We start from the raw sequence: 18,609 nt of genomic DNA on the forward strand, positions 1-18,609 counted from the left end.
AGATAGGATGGCAGTAAATTGTAATACTGGAGACCACTTGATGAAAATCAAATGTCCTGTATTTTATACTCAGAGTACCTATTTTTTAGCAAGAACTTTATTTAAATCTTAGCAGACCATAAAGGGGATTTAAGGCTCTCTACTGGGCTTTTTCCATCTGTTTCAACAAAATGTAATCCTCTTTTATGACTCTCTCTATATTTTTGATGCTGTAGAAGGCATGCTACACTTTATTATATAGATGGAGGATGTTGAACCCTAGTTAAGATTTTTTTTTTTTTTTTTTTTTTTTTTTTGCGAGGGGGTGGGGAGGACCAGGGTTTGAACCCAGGGGTGCTTAACCACTGAGCCACATCCCAGCTCTTTCTATATTTTATTTAGAAACAGGGTTTTGTTGAGTTGTTTAGGGCCTCAGTCTCCCAAGCTGCTGGGATTTCAGGTGTGTGCCTCCACGCTCAGTCCTAGTGAGGAATTTGATTAACAAGAGTTTTTCTTAATTTGAGAGGAATGAAATCTTGATAGTTTTGATTATCAGCATTAATTTGCTATATTCACTGTGCCATATTCACAGTTAAATGTCTCAAAATGTATAAAACAAATATATGATACCCTGTTTATACATTTTACTTTTATTACTACACGCCATTATTCCAAAAGTCCCTCCATTAGCATCTTGTGCTCCCCTTTTTACTACCTGCAGTGTCCACTTTGCATTCTGTCAGAAAGAAAGTGTCTGATTAATACCAAGGATGTGAGAAGCCTTATCATCCTTGTTATGTAAAGTAGAAATAGCCCAGTCCAAACTTGCATATTTTCCAGGTAAAGAAACTGAGGCCTAGAGAGAGTTTAATGACTTATCCATATTGTACAGTTAGTTCACAGCAGAGACCGAAATAGCTCCTTTTGACTCTTATGTCCATGCTGATTTCATTCCAGTACCCTGTTCATAACCAGATAGTTGATGAATGGTAGCAGTTCCATTGACTAGTTTCTTTCCTTCTATTCCAATTCTTGCTGTCAGGGGAACTAGCTAATTAACAATCATTTATTATCCACTATTTTAGAGCACAGTTCTCTTAAGCTGTCTCTGCTTCCACGTGGCTGAATGCCATAGATAGAGTCTTGGAGTAGAATCTGTCCCTGGCACACAAACAAAACAAGTTTAGAATTCCAGACCAGTGTTCTGAACAAGTGGCATCTGCCTTCTGGACTCTGGGTGCCATTAAAAAAAAAAAAAAAAAAACAAAAACAGACTTACACATTGACCTTGCCTGGTAAGGTCATGGTCTAAATTAAACAGTTAAATACAGAAAGATGTGAGAAAATCATGGAAATTAGCAACAACGAGCTTAATGTTCTGCTTATCGTATAATACAAGCAATGTCTAAGAAGAGCATTGATGCAAGTATTTGGTAGAAACAGAGTCAGTCTGTCAGAGGAGTATGTTGTACAAGTGTGTGAATACCAAGACAGGATAATGCAGGAAGGAAATGAGATGCCAAAAGTAGATGTATTTAATAATTTGCTCCCTTCTTTGACCCCAACCAAATTTTTTGGCTGTGTGACTGTTAGGTTAACCTGACTTTCTTTTTCTTTCTATTTGAGTAGGGAGAGTTAAAATATAGAATGATTAACTTAGTTTGTTTAGAAAATTATAAACCATCTAATACATTATTTAAAATCTTTTGTTTTTTAAGAATGAGAAAAACATTAAGGGATGACTTTTTTTTTCCTGAAATGCAACTGAAAGACCCAATTCCTAATTCTTTAATCTGATGAATTGCTATAAAAATGAAATTGTCCTCACTTCTTAGTTTTAAATAACGTGGTTGGAGAAGGGTGGTGGGTGATATTAAGTGGAAAAAAATTTTACTGCTTTTAAATTCTAAACTTGGGGAAAAGCAGCAATGTAATGTTGATCTAGATATATTTTCAAAGACAATTTAGAAAATGTACTTGTTAAGTAAAATGTTTCAAAGAAGCAGGACCTAGATTTTAAGCTACCTATAATAAACACCTTCATTTATCTCATTACTGATTTCTAAGAAGGAACCCCCTTCACCCTCTCATTGAGTTCTGTGTTTTAAATATTCTCCTCTAGTCTTTCTAATGGCTGAAAGTGAAAGGAAAACTTTTGTTTCAACTTTCTCATCCTCATCTACTTGTATATGTTTAATTTGTGAATCTGATGTTGAGGGGAGGGATAGAGAGAGTACTTCATCTCAGGTTTAAACGTCTCAAGAATTGTCATTTCTAAAACCTATTCAAATTGCTTAGGTCTGATTGTGTGCCTTTATCAGGATAAGATACTTTATTGGTGCCTTAGCAATTCTGAGGAATTATTGATTGGGAAACTGCTTACAGAACTGATGCAGGAAGTTGGTACAGAGTTTAGATGTCATGTGATGAGATAAAACCTGTGTTAGAAAAGTGATTACAACTGGAAACTTGCTAATCACTGACCTCTATAGGAATCCTCTGGTTTATCACTAATCTCACTCACACTTGGCATTTTCCTATGCTGCTGCCTCATTCATAGCTGTGTGAGTAATTTGGCATGGACTGAACAAGAGAAGGGCATAGAGAGTCCAGCAGCTGTGCTTGCTGGCACTAGATATTTAAATATCTTCAATGTAGCCAGCAGCGTGCTTGGCACAAATGTTAGCCAATAATACTTAAACAAGCCAATAATACTTATTCTTGTTGTGAAGAAAATAGGCACACATTTATTTTAAAACCCTTTCCCTCTTTTTTTTTCCTTCTTTTTTCTGTAAGTTTGAGCATTTTGCTATAAAAAATAAGGTCTATAATTCTCTAGTGATAGTTAGCATTAGCCTACATTCTTTCAGACAGAATTTCCAAGTACTTACAAACATTAATTAAACTGTGTGAGGTACATATTATCAAGATGAGTTTCCTAAAAGACCAAGTGGGGCCATTGATGCTAAGTGACTTGCAACTTGCCCAGTTCACTTTGGGAGAAAGAAGCAAGAGCCAAACAGTGAAGCCAATAATCAGAGTTCCCAAATCTCTTCTGTGTTTTACCAAGTGGCATTGCATATTTGCCCACTTCATAATACAGCATTCTGTGTTTCTCAAAATGGTTAATATAATTCAGATTGTGTTGAATTTTTGATAGGGGATTCACCCATAAAAGAAGAGAAACAGCTTCTTCATGCATGAAAAGATTAGGCAACCAGTGAGTTTTCAAAGACATCCCCGGGGTGGGGATAGTCTGCTCAAGATAGTGTCATCTATTTTAGATTTGTGTCCAAATATTTAGATTTGGTTATGTAAGGATTTCATATGTTTTCTCTGAAAAAGCACTAATGGAAAAATATGATGTATACATTGGAATATCTCATTTTGAACATAGTAATATTGATTTAGGTAACTTTTGAAACATCTAGAAAATCTTTTTTTTAGTTAAGCTTTCATCTTTTTAAGGACAAACAATCTTGTGTTGACCACTTAAATTATAGCACATGGTGGTTTTCAAATTTATGTATGCAAATTAGTATACTTTCAGAAATGAACAGAGAAATAACATTGGGTTTCATACCAATATAGAAACCATTCAGTTTAATTTGTGCTCTTACTCATGAAATCAACAATTATTTCCTGAGTGGTCATAATAATTAGTCAACTTCAGTTTTCAGGAAAATTTCAGGTATACACTGTATTGATACAGAATTAAATGCTTAGCAGGCTACATTGTCCATATCTTTATTTCTGTCTCTTTCAACATCAGTACATTATTATCAGTTAGTAGAAAAAGAGCCCACACCATAAGAGTGCTACTTCTCCAGTCCATAGACTGAGATCTAGAAAATTTTCCATCATATCTCACAGTTTCTATCAGCTTCTTCAATCACTTCTTCCTATTAACAGTATTTCTAGTAGGAAGAATATAATTAGACATTGTACCTTGAAGTGTAAATAAATAACTTTTACAGTGTCGTCCATGTACTAGTTAGTCAGCAAATGCTACTTTCTGCCACCATGCATGCAGCAATCTCAAGACCAAGAGTAAAGGAGAGAAGATAAAAGTGACTTCTACTGCTGTGTAGTCTAAGGAACTTTAAAGCAGGAAATTACTGAACCAACAAAGGAATACCTGTCTCCCGGGACAGGTTCTACTTTAGTCTCCCCACCATACTCTGCAGCCCCAGGTGAAAGTGGACCTTGGTGCAAATGGAACCATGGATTTTTTTGGCACATCTGCTGGGACCCTCAGTCAGTAACACTCCATGGCTGCCATAACAACTTTGTTTTGTTTTGTTTTTTCATAGTTCTAACAATTGAATTCAGGGCCTTGTGTGTGCTAGGCAAGCAGTCTATCATTGAACCTTACTCACAGCCCTAATTGTTTTGTTTTGTTTTGTTCTAAGATTATATACACAAAACAAATTTTCACACATGAAACAACTTCTCTGGATGTCATGAGGCAACCTCTGATCTTGTCCAACTTACTTGTTTTTAACCTTTATTTGTTTTTATGTGGTGCTGAGGATCTAACCCAGTGCCTCACAGGTGCTTGACAAACACTGTACAACTGAGCTACAACCCCAACCCTTATTTCATCCTTAAAGGTTAGAAAACTGAAGCCTAGAAACATTAGGTTGGAACAAATATTTTTTTAAAGTACTTAGCAAGAGTAAAATCATTATAAGTCCTTGTGAAAAAGGAAAAGAATGAGTGCAACTAGCATAAATGACCATATTATAATTTTATCTAAAACAAATCTTTGAGTTATTTGGGTTTTGCTGACAGTCATTTTTGGTTGAATTTGTCATCCATCCATCTTGTCAGCAGAACTGGGTTTCGTGTTCAGTGCCAAATCAGTTGATAGGTAGAGGTTGCTTTGAGTGCTAAATAGAGAAGGACCCAAATGCTATAGCTGGACTCCACTAAGTGTCTACCTATGTGGTTGGGATCCAATATGGAAAATGGTGCAGTGTGATATGCTGTTAAGAATTTGGTTTTGGCTCACTGGTAAAACACATGCATAGCATATGGTAAAGGCCCTGGGTTCAAGCCCCAACACAAGGAAGGAAGAGCGGATGGGTTATTTGGTGGGAAATAGCTCTGTGTTTTTTCTGCTATTCATTAATTCTGTAACCTTGGGAAAATTATTTCTACTCATTAATGAAATGGGATTTAGTGGTATTACCTCAGTGGATTTGAAGAATTAAAGTCACTGTTTGCTTTTATTTAGACAATTTCAAGAGTCTTCTAATTGGTCTGTCTGCTCCTGTACTTGTTCCTCTCTTGTTTATTCACAAGAGAGAAACCATAATAAGTAGATAGATTGTGCTGCTTTTCAGATGTAGACAATAAGTAATTCTAAAGTTAGTTGACTGTCCCTATGGAAGAAGTTACTTTGACCTCCCCTAATAACATACACACAAAAAAACAAATTCAGATTTTAATGTGAAATGTAATACAGGAAAGCTTTTGAAAGAAAACATAGAAAAATAGATTTATAGTTTTGGAAGAGGAAGAGATTTCTTGAACAGTGCACATTTACCATAAGGGAGAAAATGGACAAATTGGCCTACATTAAAATACGGAGTTTTTGATTATCAAGAGACCCCATTAAAAGAGTAAGGAGCAGTACACAAAAGATATTCACAGATCTAATAAAGGTCTCTACTATGATTTGAATATAATCTGTTTCCCTCAAAGTTCCATTGAGTTTGAAGGTTTGAGGTCCTGTGTCATTCATTGAGACATGTCCTTGGAAAGGACTTTGGACCCCAGTCTCTCTCTGTCCTGTTACTTCCTGTTTCAGTGATATAAGCTCTTCCACATACAGGCACTTAACTCTACCATGTTGTGATACAGCTGATGTGGTGGGAGAACTCACCAAAACTGAGCAGATGGAGATGCCATGTGCTTAAAACTTTTCTCTTTATAAGTTAGCTGCTTTGAGTATTTCATTGTAGTAATGCAAACTGACTGATACAGTTCTTGTATACAAAGTGTATGTAAAACTCCTACAAATAAGTAAACAATAGACAATTCATTAGAAAAACATGGACAAAAGATCTGAACAGCCATTTCAACGTAATATGTCCAAACACTCAACGAATTCATTGTGACTAGTAACTTGGGCTGCTAAAAATATCTATTCAGTCTTCCATTCCATTAATAAAACATTCACACAAAAAAACAATACTTCCATACAGTTCCTTGCTAATAAGAGCAGCTTAAACATTACTTATTTTCTGCACAGATAGTGTTTTCTATGAGTTCCTACAATAAACTAAAATAATGCATTTATTTACTTTTATCCTTTGCTACTAGATCTCTTCACTGGGACCAGGCACTAGATTCTGATTCCTCCTTGGCATGACCACTCTGCAAGTCTTATAAAGTACAAAGACCACACTTTCTCAGATCATCTCTTCTCTAGGAAAAACATCCTAGGGTATTTTGTTACTGAGATGGTTTTCAAATCCCTCTCTATGCAACTCTTTATGTTCAAAGGAATACTGTTTTGGGTGACAGTTGGACTAGATAGCCTCAGAAGTCCCATTTTGAGTCATTATTCTTCTAACCCCCCACCCCTTATTTTTCTTAATGCCAGCTAAGCCATTTAATTGCTTAAAAAAAAAAAGTCAGTGAACTGTTTTTCTATACAACAAAGAATAGGAATCCATGAATATTTGGTTCTCACCACACTAGGAACTCCCAGGACTTTATGGATTCTCCTTGTCTGGCAAAGGAAGAGTCCAGATGTGGCTTTACAGTTCTCAGGTGTTACATCAAATTGTGCCAGTTAGTGCATTTCCCTTTTATTCTTGAGCCTGGTTGTTCTTAAAACTGTAGAACAGCATGATCTGGGTCTAAATGAAAACCACATTGACAGTTCTAAAACTTTGTGTTGGGCAGAAGTACAGCTTATCTTCCAGACCTCCTTCATTGGAAAATCACTGACCTAAAATGTTATGTTGTTCTCACCTAGCCACCTACTCCAAAGATACTTCTGTGAAATGGTAGTTGGTTTCTTCTCTTAGTGTGAAATCAGAAGCTGCATATTCCTGCATTCAAGTGAGAATGGGACTTCCTTCTTGGTTTATTGGACCTCAGTGAATTGTAGTAGCCTCAGATATTTCCCTATCTATTTCTCTGGCACCCCCTCCCCCACTTCCACAGAACATTCTGGATTCGGAACTCAAGATGGCTGACCTTGCCGCAGACAGCTGCTGTGGTCTAAATTTGCACTTTAAGGAAGAGTGAAACTGATCAGCAAGGAGTGGATTGTAGAACCACTCTACTTTTATGGTATTTGTTTGGTACCAGGGATCAAACCCAAGGGCACTTAACTACTGAGCCACATCCCAGCCCATTTTTATATTTTATTTAGACAAAGTCTTGCTAAGTTCCTTAGAGCCTCACTAAGTTGTTGGGGCTCATTTTGAACTCATAATCCTCCTGCCTCATCCTCCCAGCCACTGGGATTACAGGTCTGCACCACTGCTTCTGGTCTTTTATGGGGTTTTTGAAAATTATATGTACTATTTTACTAAGAAGACCTAGATATCTAATGTATTAGTACTTGTAAAACTTGGTCTTTCAGTAGGCCATAACGTTTTCTATTAGCTAGTGTACATTGAGGGCAAAGGCTTTTGTGTCTTATTTGTCTCATAACCCCACCATCTAGTAGAGTGACTAACCCATAAATGAAACTCAAATTATTCTATCCAGTCCATTGTCAATAGTTGTGATTAGATTAGGGAAGGGAGGAAATATGAGTTGTGCTCATCTACTCCCTAGCTTCAATTTGACTGCTAATTGTGTCCTATGCCAAAAGAATGTAGACAGAATTATCCTATGAAGAGTTCTTTATAGGTTGATATTAATCTGTAAAATTCCATCATCCCAAATGTGAGCATAAAATTTAGATCGAGGGCTGGAGATATAGCTCAGTTGGTAGAGTGCTTGCCTCACATGTACAAGGCCCCAATTCCTAGCACTGTTTTAAAAAAAAAAAAAATAACAACAAATGTACCACTCATGATTACTTTTGAAATAAATATTGTGGTTTTATATTTCAGTTCGTTTGAAAAAATAGATGAATGACTAGAATACTTATATATTTTTCCAAATACATATAAACCACATGTTAAACATATAACCCATCAATTGCACTTTCCCTCCCATTTTAATACAACTGTGTCAATTTTGTTGAAATAGTTGTAGAATTGAAAACTTGACTTAATGAGTTAACATTAGTTTTTTTTTTTTTTTAACTTAGGTACAGTAGAAAGTTGCAGGTAAACAGTAGAAAGTTGCATCTTGAATTATTGTTAGAGAAAAAGATGTCTTAAGTTTTTGAGGTTTGAGGATATTTGTTAGAGTGCTTATATTATTGTCTCAATTTGTGCATATTACAGAAACACTGGAGAAAATTTTTTTGAACTTAATAATTTATGAAACAGCAAATTACTTGTTTTAAATACAATACAAGTTAGTCAAATCATTTATCATTTCTTGAACAGTTAGTTTGAGGTTAGAAAATAATGAATCTTGCTAATGTAAATCACATAAATCTAATTACCTTAAACTGTTTTTTTGGATAAGATACATATTTAGCTGGGCATGGTGGCATATGTGTGTGATCCCAATGGCTCTGGAGGCTGAAGTAGGAGGATAGCTAGTTCAAAGCCAGCCTCAGCAAAAGTGTGGTGCTAAGCAAGTCCGTAAGACCCTGTCTCTAAAATACATAATAGGGCTGAGGATGTGGCTCAGTGGTTGAGTGCCCCTGAGATCAATCTCCCTGGTACTCCCCCTCCAAAAAAGGACACATTTATATGCATGTATCTGCTGGCTTGGTACACATATAAATATATACATGTATCACCCAATTATATATTGCTATTTTATTACAGTTGGGATTCTTTTTGTTTTTGGTTTTTGGTTTTTGGTTTTTTTTTTTTCTTTTGGTATCTGGGATTGAATTCAGGGGCACTCAACCATTAAGCCATATTCCCAGCCCTGTTTTGTATTTTATTTAGAGACAGGGTCTCACTGAGTTGCTTAGCACCTTGCTTTTTGCTGGGGCTGGCTTTGAACTCATGATCCCCCAGCCTCAGCCTCTCAAGCTACTGGGATTACAGGAGTGTGCCACCATGCCTGGCTCACTACAGTTGGGATTCTTAAACTTGGGGTTCAGGGCTTTATCAATTATGCTTTGAAATTATTATTAATAGGCCTGTTACTATATCATATTATTAAATATGTTAAGTTACCATTCAGCAAATGTGGGTTTTTAGCCCAGGAACAGACGAATTCTTAGATGAGTTCTACTAGACCTTCAAAGAAGAACTAATGCCAATCCTCTTCAAATTATTCCATGAAATAGAAAGGAGGGAACCCTTCCAAACTCATTATATGAAGCTAGTATCATTCTGATACCAAAACCAAACAGAGACACATCAAGGAAAGAAAACATCAGACCAATATCCCTGATAAATATAGATGCAGAAATTCTTAATAAAACACCAGCAAATCACATACAAAAACATATTAAAGAGATAGTGCATCATGATTAAGTGGGCCTCATTCCCAGGATGCAGGGTTGGTTCAATATACAGAAATCAATAAAAGTAATTCACCACATCAATAGACTTGAAGACAAGAATCACATGATTATCTCAATAGATGTAGAAAAAATACAGAACCCCTTCATGTTCAAAACACTAGAAAACTAGGGGTAGTAGGAACATACCTCAACATTTAAAAAGCTATATGCCTTAAACCCAAGGCCAGCATCATTCTAAATGGACAAAAACTGAGAGTATTCCCTTTAAAAACTGGAATAAGACAGGGATGCCCTCTTTCACCACTTCTACTCAACATAGTCATTGAAATTTCAGCCTGAGCAAGTAGGCAAAAGAAAGAAATTAAAGGGATATAAATAGGAAAAGAAGAGCTTACCAAGGACATGATTCTATATTTAGAAGACCCAAAAAACTCCACCAGAAGACTTCTGTAACTCATAAACAAATTCTGCAAAGTAGCAGGATATGAAATTAACGCCCATAAATCCATTGTTCCTGTACACCAATGATGATTTACCTGAAAGAGAAATTAGGAAAACTACCCCATTCACAATAGACCTCCCATGTTCTTGTAGGCATAATTAATATTGTCAAAATGACCATACGTTTGTGCTGTGTAATGCAATTCCTGTGACATTCTTCATAGAAATAGAAAAAGCCATGAAATTCATTTGGAAAAATAAGAGGCCCAGAATAGCCAAAGCAATCCTTAGCTAGAAAAGCGAAGCATCACAATGCCAAACCTCAAATTATACTACAGACTAGTAACAAAAACACATAGTATTGCCACCAAAATAGACAAGAGGACCAAAGGAACAGAAGACACAGAGACAAACACACATAAATACAGTTATCTTACACTAAAATGGAATAGTATCAAATGAAAAAGCTTCACAGCAAAGGAGACAATCAAGAGCATAATGAGAAAGCCTACAGAATGGGAGAAAATTTTTGTCACCTATACCTCAGATATAGTGTTAATCTCCAGGATATATATATAGAACTCATAAAACAGGCTGGGGTTGTAGAGCACTTACATAGTATGTATGAGGCATTGGGTTAAATTCTGAACATTGCATAAATATAAATGAAATAAAGGTCCATCAAGAACTTAAAAAGAGGACTGGGGATGTGGCTCAAGCGGTAGCGCGCTCGCCTGGCATACGTGCGGCCCAGGTTCGATCCTCAGCACCACATACAAACAAAGATGTTGTGTCCGCTGAAAACTAAAAAATAAATATTTAAAAAAAAAAAATCTCTCTCTCTTAAAAAAAAAAAAAAAAACTTAAAAAGAACTCGTAAAACCTAACACCAACAAAAAACAAATAACCCAATCAATAAATGGACAAAGAAGCTGAATAGGTACTTCATAGAAAAAAAAATGGTAAATGAACATGAAAAAAATGTTTAAAGCAATTACAAAAATACAAATTAAGACTGCACTGAGATTTCATTGCATTCCTGTCAGAATCGCTATTATCAAGAATACAAGTAATGGGGTTGGGGTTGCAGCTCAGTGGTAGAGTGCTTACCTTGCATGTGTGAAGCACTGGGTTTCATCCTCAGCACCACATAAAAATAAATAAACAAAATAAAGCTATTGTGTCCATCTACAACTAAAAAATATATATTAAAAAATGAATACAAGTAATGATAAATGTTGGCAAGAATGTGGAGAAAGGTATACGTTGCTGGTAGTACTGCAAACTGGTGGAAAGCAGTAGGGAGATTCCTCAGAAAACCTGGAATGGAACCATCATTTAACCCAGTTATCCCACTTCTCGGTATATACCCAAAGGAATTAAATTCAGCAGACTACAGAGACACAGCCACATCAATGTTTATAGCAGTTCAATTCACAATAGCCAAGCTGTGATACCAACCTAGGTGTCCTTCAACAGATGAATAGATATAGAAAATGTGGTATATGTACACAATGGAATCTTACTTAGCCATAAAGATGAATGAAATTATGATATTTGCCAGTAGATGGGTGGAACTGGAGACTGTCATGCTAAGTGAAATAAGCCAATCTTCAACAACTAAAGATTCAGTGTTCTCTCCAATATATGGATTATTATGATTTGGATGTGAGGTGTCTCCCAAAAGCTCACATGTGAGACAATGCAAGAAGATTCAGAGGAGAAATGATTGGGTTGTGAGAGTCTTAACATAATCAGTAAATTGATCCCTGATGGTATTAATTGAGTGGTAACTAGAGGCAGGTGGGGTGTGGCTGGAGGAAGTGATTAATTGGGAGTGTGGCTATGGGGTATACATTTTGTATCCTGAGAGTGGATTCTCTTTCTCTGCCTTCTGATCAGTTTGAGCTATTTCCCTCTGCCAAACCCTTCAGCCATGTTGTTCCTGTCTCACCTGGAGCCCTGAGGAATAGAGCTAGCTGTCAATGGATTGAGACCTCTGAAACCATGAGCCCTCGAATAAACTCTTCTTCCTCTAAACTTGTGCTGGTCTGGTCATTTAGTCACAACAGTGAAAAAGCTAACTTAAAACATGGATGCTAATACAAAATAAGGGGGGCAGATAGAAGTTTAGTGGTTTAGACAAAGAGGAGTGAAGGGAAGGGAAGGGTGATAGGAATAGGAAAGACAGTAGAATGAATCGGACATAACTTTCCTGTTTGAATATGAACACACAACCAGTGAAACTCCACATCATGTACAACCACAAGAATGGGATTCTAATTAGAGTAAGTTATACTCCATGTATATATAATATGTCAAAATACAGGCTACTATCATGTATATCTAAAAAGAAGAAATAAAAATAAACAGTGGATTTGAGCAAAAAAAAGGTTTTTTTTAAACATTTGGATTATTACATATCAGCCTACTTTATAACACTTTGTATATTTTATTTTGTGTGTTTTAAAAAAAGCACCTCTACGTTTTTTAAAAGAAATGTCCTTACTGGCAGATTTGAGTGAAAATATAATACATCCAAATTAATGTTGTCAAAAGAGCCATACTGCCAAAAGCAGTATACAGATTCAGTGCAATCCCTATCAAAATACCAATGATATTCTTCACAGAATTATAAAAAAAATACTTAATTCATTCAATAAAAGACCCAGAATAGCTAAAACAATACTGAGCAAGAAAAGTGATACAGGAGGTATCATAATACCTGATCTGAAAGTATACTACAAACTATAGTAACAAACATATCAAAATAGACATGAAGACCAATGAAATAAAATAGAAGAAACAGAGACAAACCCACATATTTACAGCCATCTAATACTTGAAAAAGGTGCCAAAAATAAATTTTGGAGCAAAAAAACAGCCTATTAAACAAATGATGCTGAGAAAATTGGATGGTTGTATGTAGAAAAATGAGACTAGACCCCTCTGTTGCACCCTGCACAGAAGTCAAATTGAAATGGATCAAAGATTTCGGAATTAGACCTTGCAGAAACTTTGCAACTGCTAGAAGAAAATGTAGGGTCATCGCTGTCCACACAAACTTACTGAACAAAACCCCAAAGCTCAAGAAATAAAACCAAGAATCAGTAAATGGGGATGCCATCAAATTAAAAGCCTCTGCACAGCAAAGGAAAGAATTAAGAGCATGTATATGTGGAAGCACATGTAAAGTAAAGGAAAGTAGGAGGGAAGGATAGTATATCATAAAGGTGTAGGAAACAGTAGTAGTGTAGAAGGAAATAAGAGTGGAGGGATGGGAAAGATGTGGCACCGGGGAATGAATTCTTAAAAAACCATGTTATAGGGTCTGGGGATATAGCTCAGTTGGTAGAAAGCTTGCTTTGAATGTACAAGGCCCTGGGTTCAATCCCCAGCAGCACCAAAAAAGGAAAAAAAAATGTTATATAAATATATAACCCACAAGATGGGAGAAATTCTCTTCCAGCTACTCCTCTGATAGGAGTTAACATTCAGAATATATAAACAACTCAAAAAACTTAATCCCCCCCCCAAAAAAAAGCCAATCAATAAGTAGGCAAAAGAACTAAACAGAAACTTTTCTGAAGAAACACAAAGGCCAATAAATATATGAGAAAATATTCAACATCTAGCAATCGGGAAATTACAAATCAAAACTACACTAAGATTTTATCTCATTGTAGTCAGAATGGCAATAATTAAGAGAACAAACAATAATAAATGCTGTTGAGGTTGTGGAGGAAAAGGAACACTTGTATGTTGGTGGTGGTACTGCAGGCTAGTACAACTACTCTGGAAAGCAGTGTGGAGATTCCTCAAAAAGTAGGGATGGAACCACCATATAACCCAGTTATCCCCCTCCTTGGTATTTTACTAAAATAACTAATATCAGCATATTGTGGCAATACAATCTCCTCATTGTTTATAGCAGCACAATTTACAATAGCTCAATTATGGAGTCAACCCATATGCAAGTCAATAGATGAATGGATTAAGAAATTATGGTACATATACAACTAAAATATATATATATATTAAAATAAAATACAAGTAACAATAAATGTTGGCAAGGATGTGGAGAAAGGTATACATTGCTGGTGGGACTGCAAATTGGTGCAACCTCTATGGAAAGCAGTAGGGAGATTCCTCAGAAAACCTGGAATGGAACCATCGTTTAACCCAGTTATCCCACTTCTCAGTATATACCCAAAAGAATTAAATTCAGCGTACTACAGAGACACCGCCACATCTAGGTACCAACCTAGATGCCCTTCAAAGGATGAATGGATTAAGAAATTATGGTACATATACACAATGGAATTCTACTCAGCCATAAAGAATGCAGTTATGGCCTTTGCTGGTAAATGGATAGAAATGGAGAATATCATGCTCAGAAATAAACCAGACTCAGAAACACAAAGATGGAATGTTTTCTCTCATAGATGGAAACTAGAATAAAATAAAGGGAGAGAAGGATGCGGTAACATAAAGGTATAGGGAAGATCACTAGTGTAGAAAGAGGTACAGAGGCAGATGGAAGGGATGGGAAAGGGGAGACCATGTGGAATTAATTGTTAAAGAACCATATTAAGTGCATATATAAATATATCACAGGGAATTTCACCTATATGTATACATAGAAAGACCTAGTCAATACAAATAGATGAGCTAAAAATTTTTCTAGCAGAGTAGAGAAAGTAGAAACCATGTAGGAAAGGGGAGGACAGGAGGGACAAGGGAGAATCGTGAACTGCCTTGGTGTTCTCTCTGTATATCTAAATTTCTATCTTATTTTAATGGTTTGTGAGGACAGGTTATTTTAGAGAAAACTAGTTTTCAAAACCACAAACCATCACCTTGACTCTTACAAGCAGTCTTATTCGTAAAACATATATCCTAAGGGATTATTTTTTGTTTGTTTCCTATATATATACTACAAATTAAAGTTCTCTTTGTATGACATAATAACTTTATGAGGAAACTGTGAAGTAAATACCCTATGTTTACTATAATTTTTGTAAATCTACATATTTATGTGTTGGCATTACCTGAAATATTTGCATCATCCTAATATTCAAGAGGCCTTTCTCAAAACACATGCTGTAATATTCTTTTTTTTTTTTTAAAGAGAGAGAGAGAGAATTTTTATTTATTTTTTAGTTATCGGCGGACACAACATCTTTGTTTGTATGTGGTGCTGAGGATAGAACCCGGGCCGCACGCATGCCAGGCGAGCACGTTACTGCTTGAGCCACATCCCCAGCCCGCTGTAATATTCTTAACAGGCTCAGAAATGATATCTTTGTTAAAGTATTTTTGTAATGATTAGATTTATAACTGCAGGATTATTCTGCATATCTAAGGGATTAAAAGATGTCATATTTAATGTAGGACTTCTTTAATAGTTAGCCAGCATACCATATATACTTAAATGAAAATAACCTAATATTGGTCCGTATACCTCAAAGATTTTTTTTATTTTATTTATTCTAATTTGTTATATATGACAGCAGAATGCAATTCAATTCGTATTACACGAATAGAGCACAGTTTTTCATGTCTCTGGTTGTACTCAAAGTAGAGTCACACCATTCATGTTTTCATACATGTACTTAGGATAATGATGTTTGACTCATTCTACTGACTTTCCTACCCACAAGCCCCCTTCCTTTTCCTCCCTCCCCTTTGTCTTATTTAAAGTTTATCTGTTCCTCCCACACTGCCCCCTGCATCCCCATTATGATTCAGCATCCTTATATCAGAGAAAACATTTGGCATTTGGTTTTTGGGGATTAGCTTACTTCATTTACCATGATATTCTCCAACACTATCCATTTACCTGCAAATGCCATGATTTTATTCTCTTTTAATGCTGAGTAATATTCCGTTGTATATATATACCACATTTTCTTTATCCATTCATCTACTGAAGGGTACCTAGGTTGGTTCCACAATTTAGGTATTGTGAATTGTGCTGCTATAAATATTGATCTGGCTACATCACTGTAGTATGCTGTTTTTAAGTCCTTCGGGTATAAACCAAAGAGAGGGATAGCTGGTTTAAATGGTGGTTCGATTCCCAGTTTTCCAAGGAATCTCTGTACTGCTTTTTATATTGGCTGCATCAGTTTGCAGTCCCACCAGCAGTATATGAGACCTCAAAGATTATTTATTATGCAATGTATCAAAAAAAACAATTTTAAGTACCCTGTCCTTGTGTAGTGTTTTTAAATTAACAAACAATATTTTTATACAATCAGAAGCTAATAACTCAATGTGTAGTAGACAATTTTGGTGAAGTTCAATAACTTTAAATATTTTAGGCAACTTCTTGGCAGAATTAATTACATGACAATTGTTTTTACCTTGGAATGGAGAAAAAAGTCAACTTGTCATTTCTTATTTTTGCCTCCATTTTTGGTATCATCATCTAGTTTTGACCTCTTTGCAGAAATCTTTTTTAAAGCGATATATCTATTTGTGAGGAACTATTTAATACTAAATCATGTTTGTAAATGTACTTTCCTGAACATACGTCAACTCTAATGTGTTGTAAACAAATGAGTGGGGACACTGCAGTCAATTTTCAGCACTGTTCCTATTCCTTCTTTTTTTTGGGGGGGGTGGTATTTGTCCTTTATAGTTATACATGACAATAGAGTATATTTAGACATTTATACAAACATGGAGTGTATCTTAGTCTAATTAGGATCTCAGTCTGGTTGTACATATGGTGGAGACTCACTGTGGTGTATTCATATACATACATAGGAAAGTTATGTCAGATTCATTCCACTGTTTTTCCTATTCCTTCCCTTCATTCCCCTTTGTCTAATCTACTGAACTTCTATTCCTACCCTCCACCCGGTATTAGCATCCACATATCAGAGAAAACATTTAGTGTTTGTTTTATTGATGTGGTGCTGGGGTTGTGACTCAGTCAGCGCTTGCCTGGCACGTGTGAGGCACTGGGTTTGATTCCCAGCATCACATATAAATAAATAAAATAAAATAAAATAAAGGTCCATCAACAACTATATATATATATTTAGGGGAAAAAAAAGTCGATGTGGCTGTGTCTCTGTAGTATGCTGATCTTGAGTCCTTTGGGTATAAACTGAGGAATGGGATAACTGGGTCGAATGGTACTTCCACTCCAGTTTCTTTGAGGAATCTCCATACTGCTTTACAGAGTGGTTGCACCAATTTGCAGTCCCACCAGCAATATATGAGTGTACCTTTCCTAACATCTTTTATTCTTGATTATTGCCATTCTGACTGGAGTAAGATGAAATCTCAGTGTAGTTTTAATTTGCATTTCTGTAGTTGCTAGAAATGTTGAACATTTTCTTAACACTTGGCCATCTGATATTTGAACTGTGAATATTGTCCCAACATGAACTCTTTTACATTGCTGCAACAAATATAAATTGACACAGTGACTTCAGAGAATAGTGATGAAATATCTGTAAAGCTGAAAATGTGCATCCTTTAATCTGCAGTTTCTAGTTCTCTGTGTCTGTCCTGGAAAGGCTCTCATATATAAGACATGTGCAAGGATATTTGTTTCAACATTGTTCATGATAACAAAAAAAGTAAACTGTCTCTTAGTAGGGGAATGATATTTATTTGTATAATGAGACATTTTATAGCAGTAAAAATGAATGAATTATTTTCTTTGATTGACATATATCTCAAAATCATAATCGCATGTAAGTTTTAAAAGGGTTGATACCATGTAATCCCTCTGTTTAAGCATATTAAACTCAAACAGTAATGCATATCATTTAACTTTGTGAATATTTATTTCAAAGTGCAAAGTATACATGAAGATCATACTAACTTTATGACAATGACTACCTTGGGGTGTAGATTAAGTTGTATATGTACCATTTTAATTTCTTAGAGAGGAGAATGTTTCCATTTGAAGCAAATATGGGAAAATATCATTCTCTGGTGCCTGTTTAGATGTCTATTCTTGTTCATTCTTTTGAGTGTATTTTCAGTATTATACATTGAAAATAAAGTATCTACATGCGATTTTATGTCAAGTAATAATCTAACTGAAACAAAATTATTTTTACTTATTGTATTTTATTCTCATGTTTCTAATTTGGTCTTTCTACTTTCAGACCCTTAAATATACCTACCATAAATAGTCTAGAAGTCGAATTAATTGTCAATAAGTGAAGATTATTTATATAAAGTTATTTTCTTCATTTTATAGGGAAAACATCAGAGAGAGGCTCATTTTCCCTGTACAGCAGAGACACCGGATTACCAGGCTGTCAAGTAAGTTTAGTGAATTTAAAAAAATAAAAAATAAATAAGTTTTACACACCTAAGCAAAGGCTTTCTTAATAATAGAGAAGTTAGGAATTTATCTACATTATTTCACCATTATTTCTTCATTTAAATTTTTACTACATGTGGTGGTGTTTTAGCAGTTAAATATATTTTCTTTACTCTTGCTCCCTCCCTCCCCCAATTCCAACAGACTGGCTTTATCATCAACAGTTTTCATAATCCACTTCAATTTTAACTACAAACAAAATAGCCAAAGTTCTACCCATTTCTAAAATGCTTATCAAAGCTAGGCATGGTGGTGTGTACCT

General features: G+C 35.5%; 1 protein-coding gene across 9 annotated transcripts in view; it reads left to right on the plus strand.

The window, feature by feature from the left end:
* The window catches only part of Tcf12 (transcription factor 12), a 351,984-nt gene that overhangs the window by 223,630 nt on the left and 109,745 nt on the right, over positions 1–18,609 (plus strand). For all 9 annotated transcript variants that reach the window (XM_076850834.2, XM_076850837.2, XM_076850836.2 and 6 more), the window contains one exon: positions 18,222–18,286. In XM_076850834.2, coding sequence (XP_076706949.1) covers positions 18,222–18,286 — 65 coding nt within the window. The remainder of the gene's footprint in view (positions 1–18,221; positions 18,287–18,609) is intronic.

The sequence above is a fragment of the Callospermophilus lateralis genome, chromosome 3 (assembly GCF_048772815.1).
Source record: "Callospermophilus lateralis isolate mCalLat2 chromosome 3, mCalLat2.hap1, whole genome shotgun sequence".
NCBI classification, from domain to species: Eukaryota; Metazoa; Chordata; class Mammalia; order Rodentia; family Sciuridae; genus Callospermophilus; species Callospermophilus lateralis.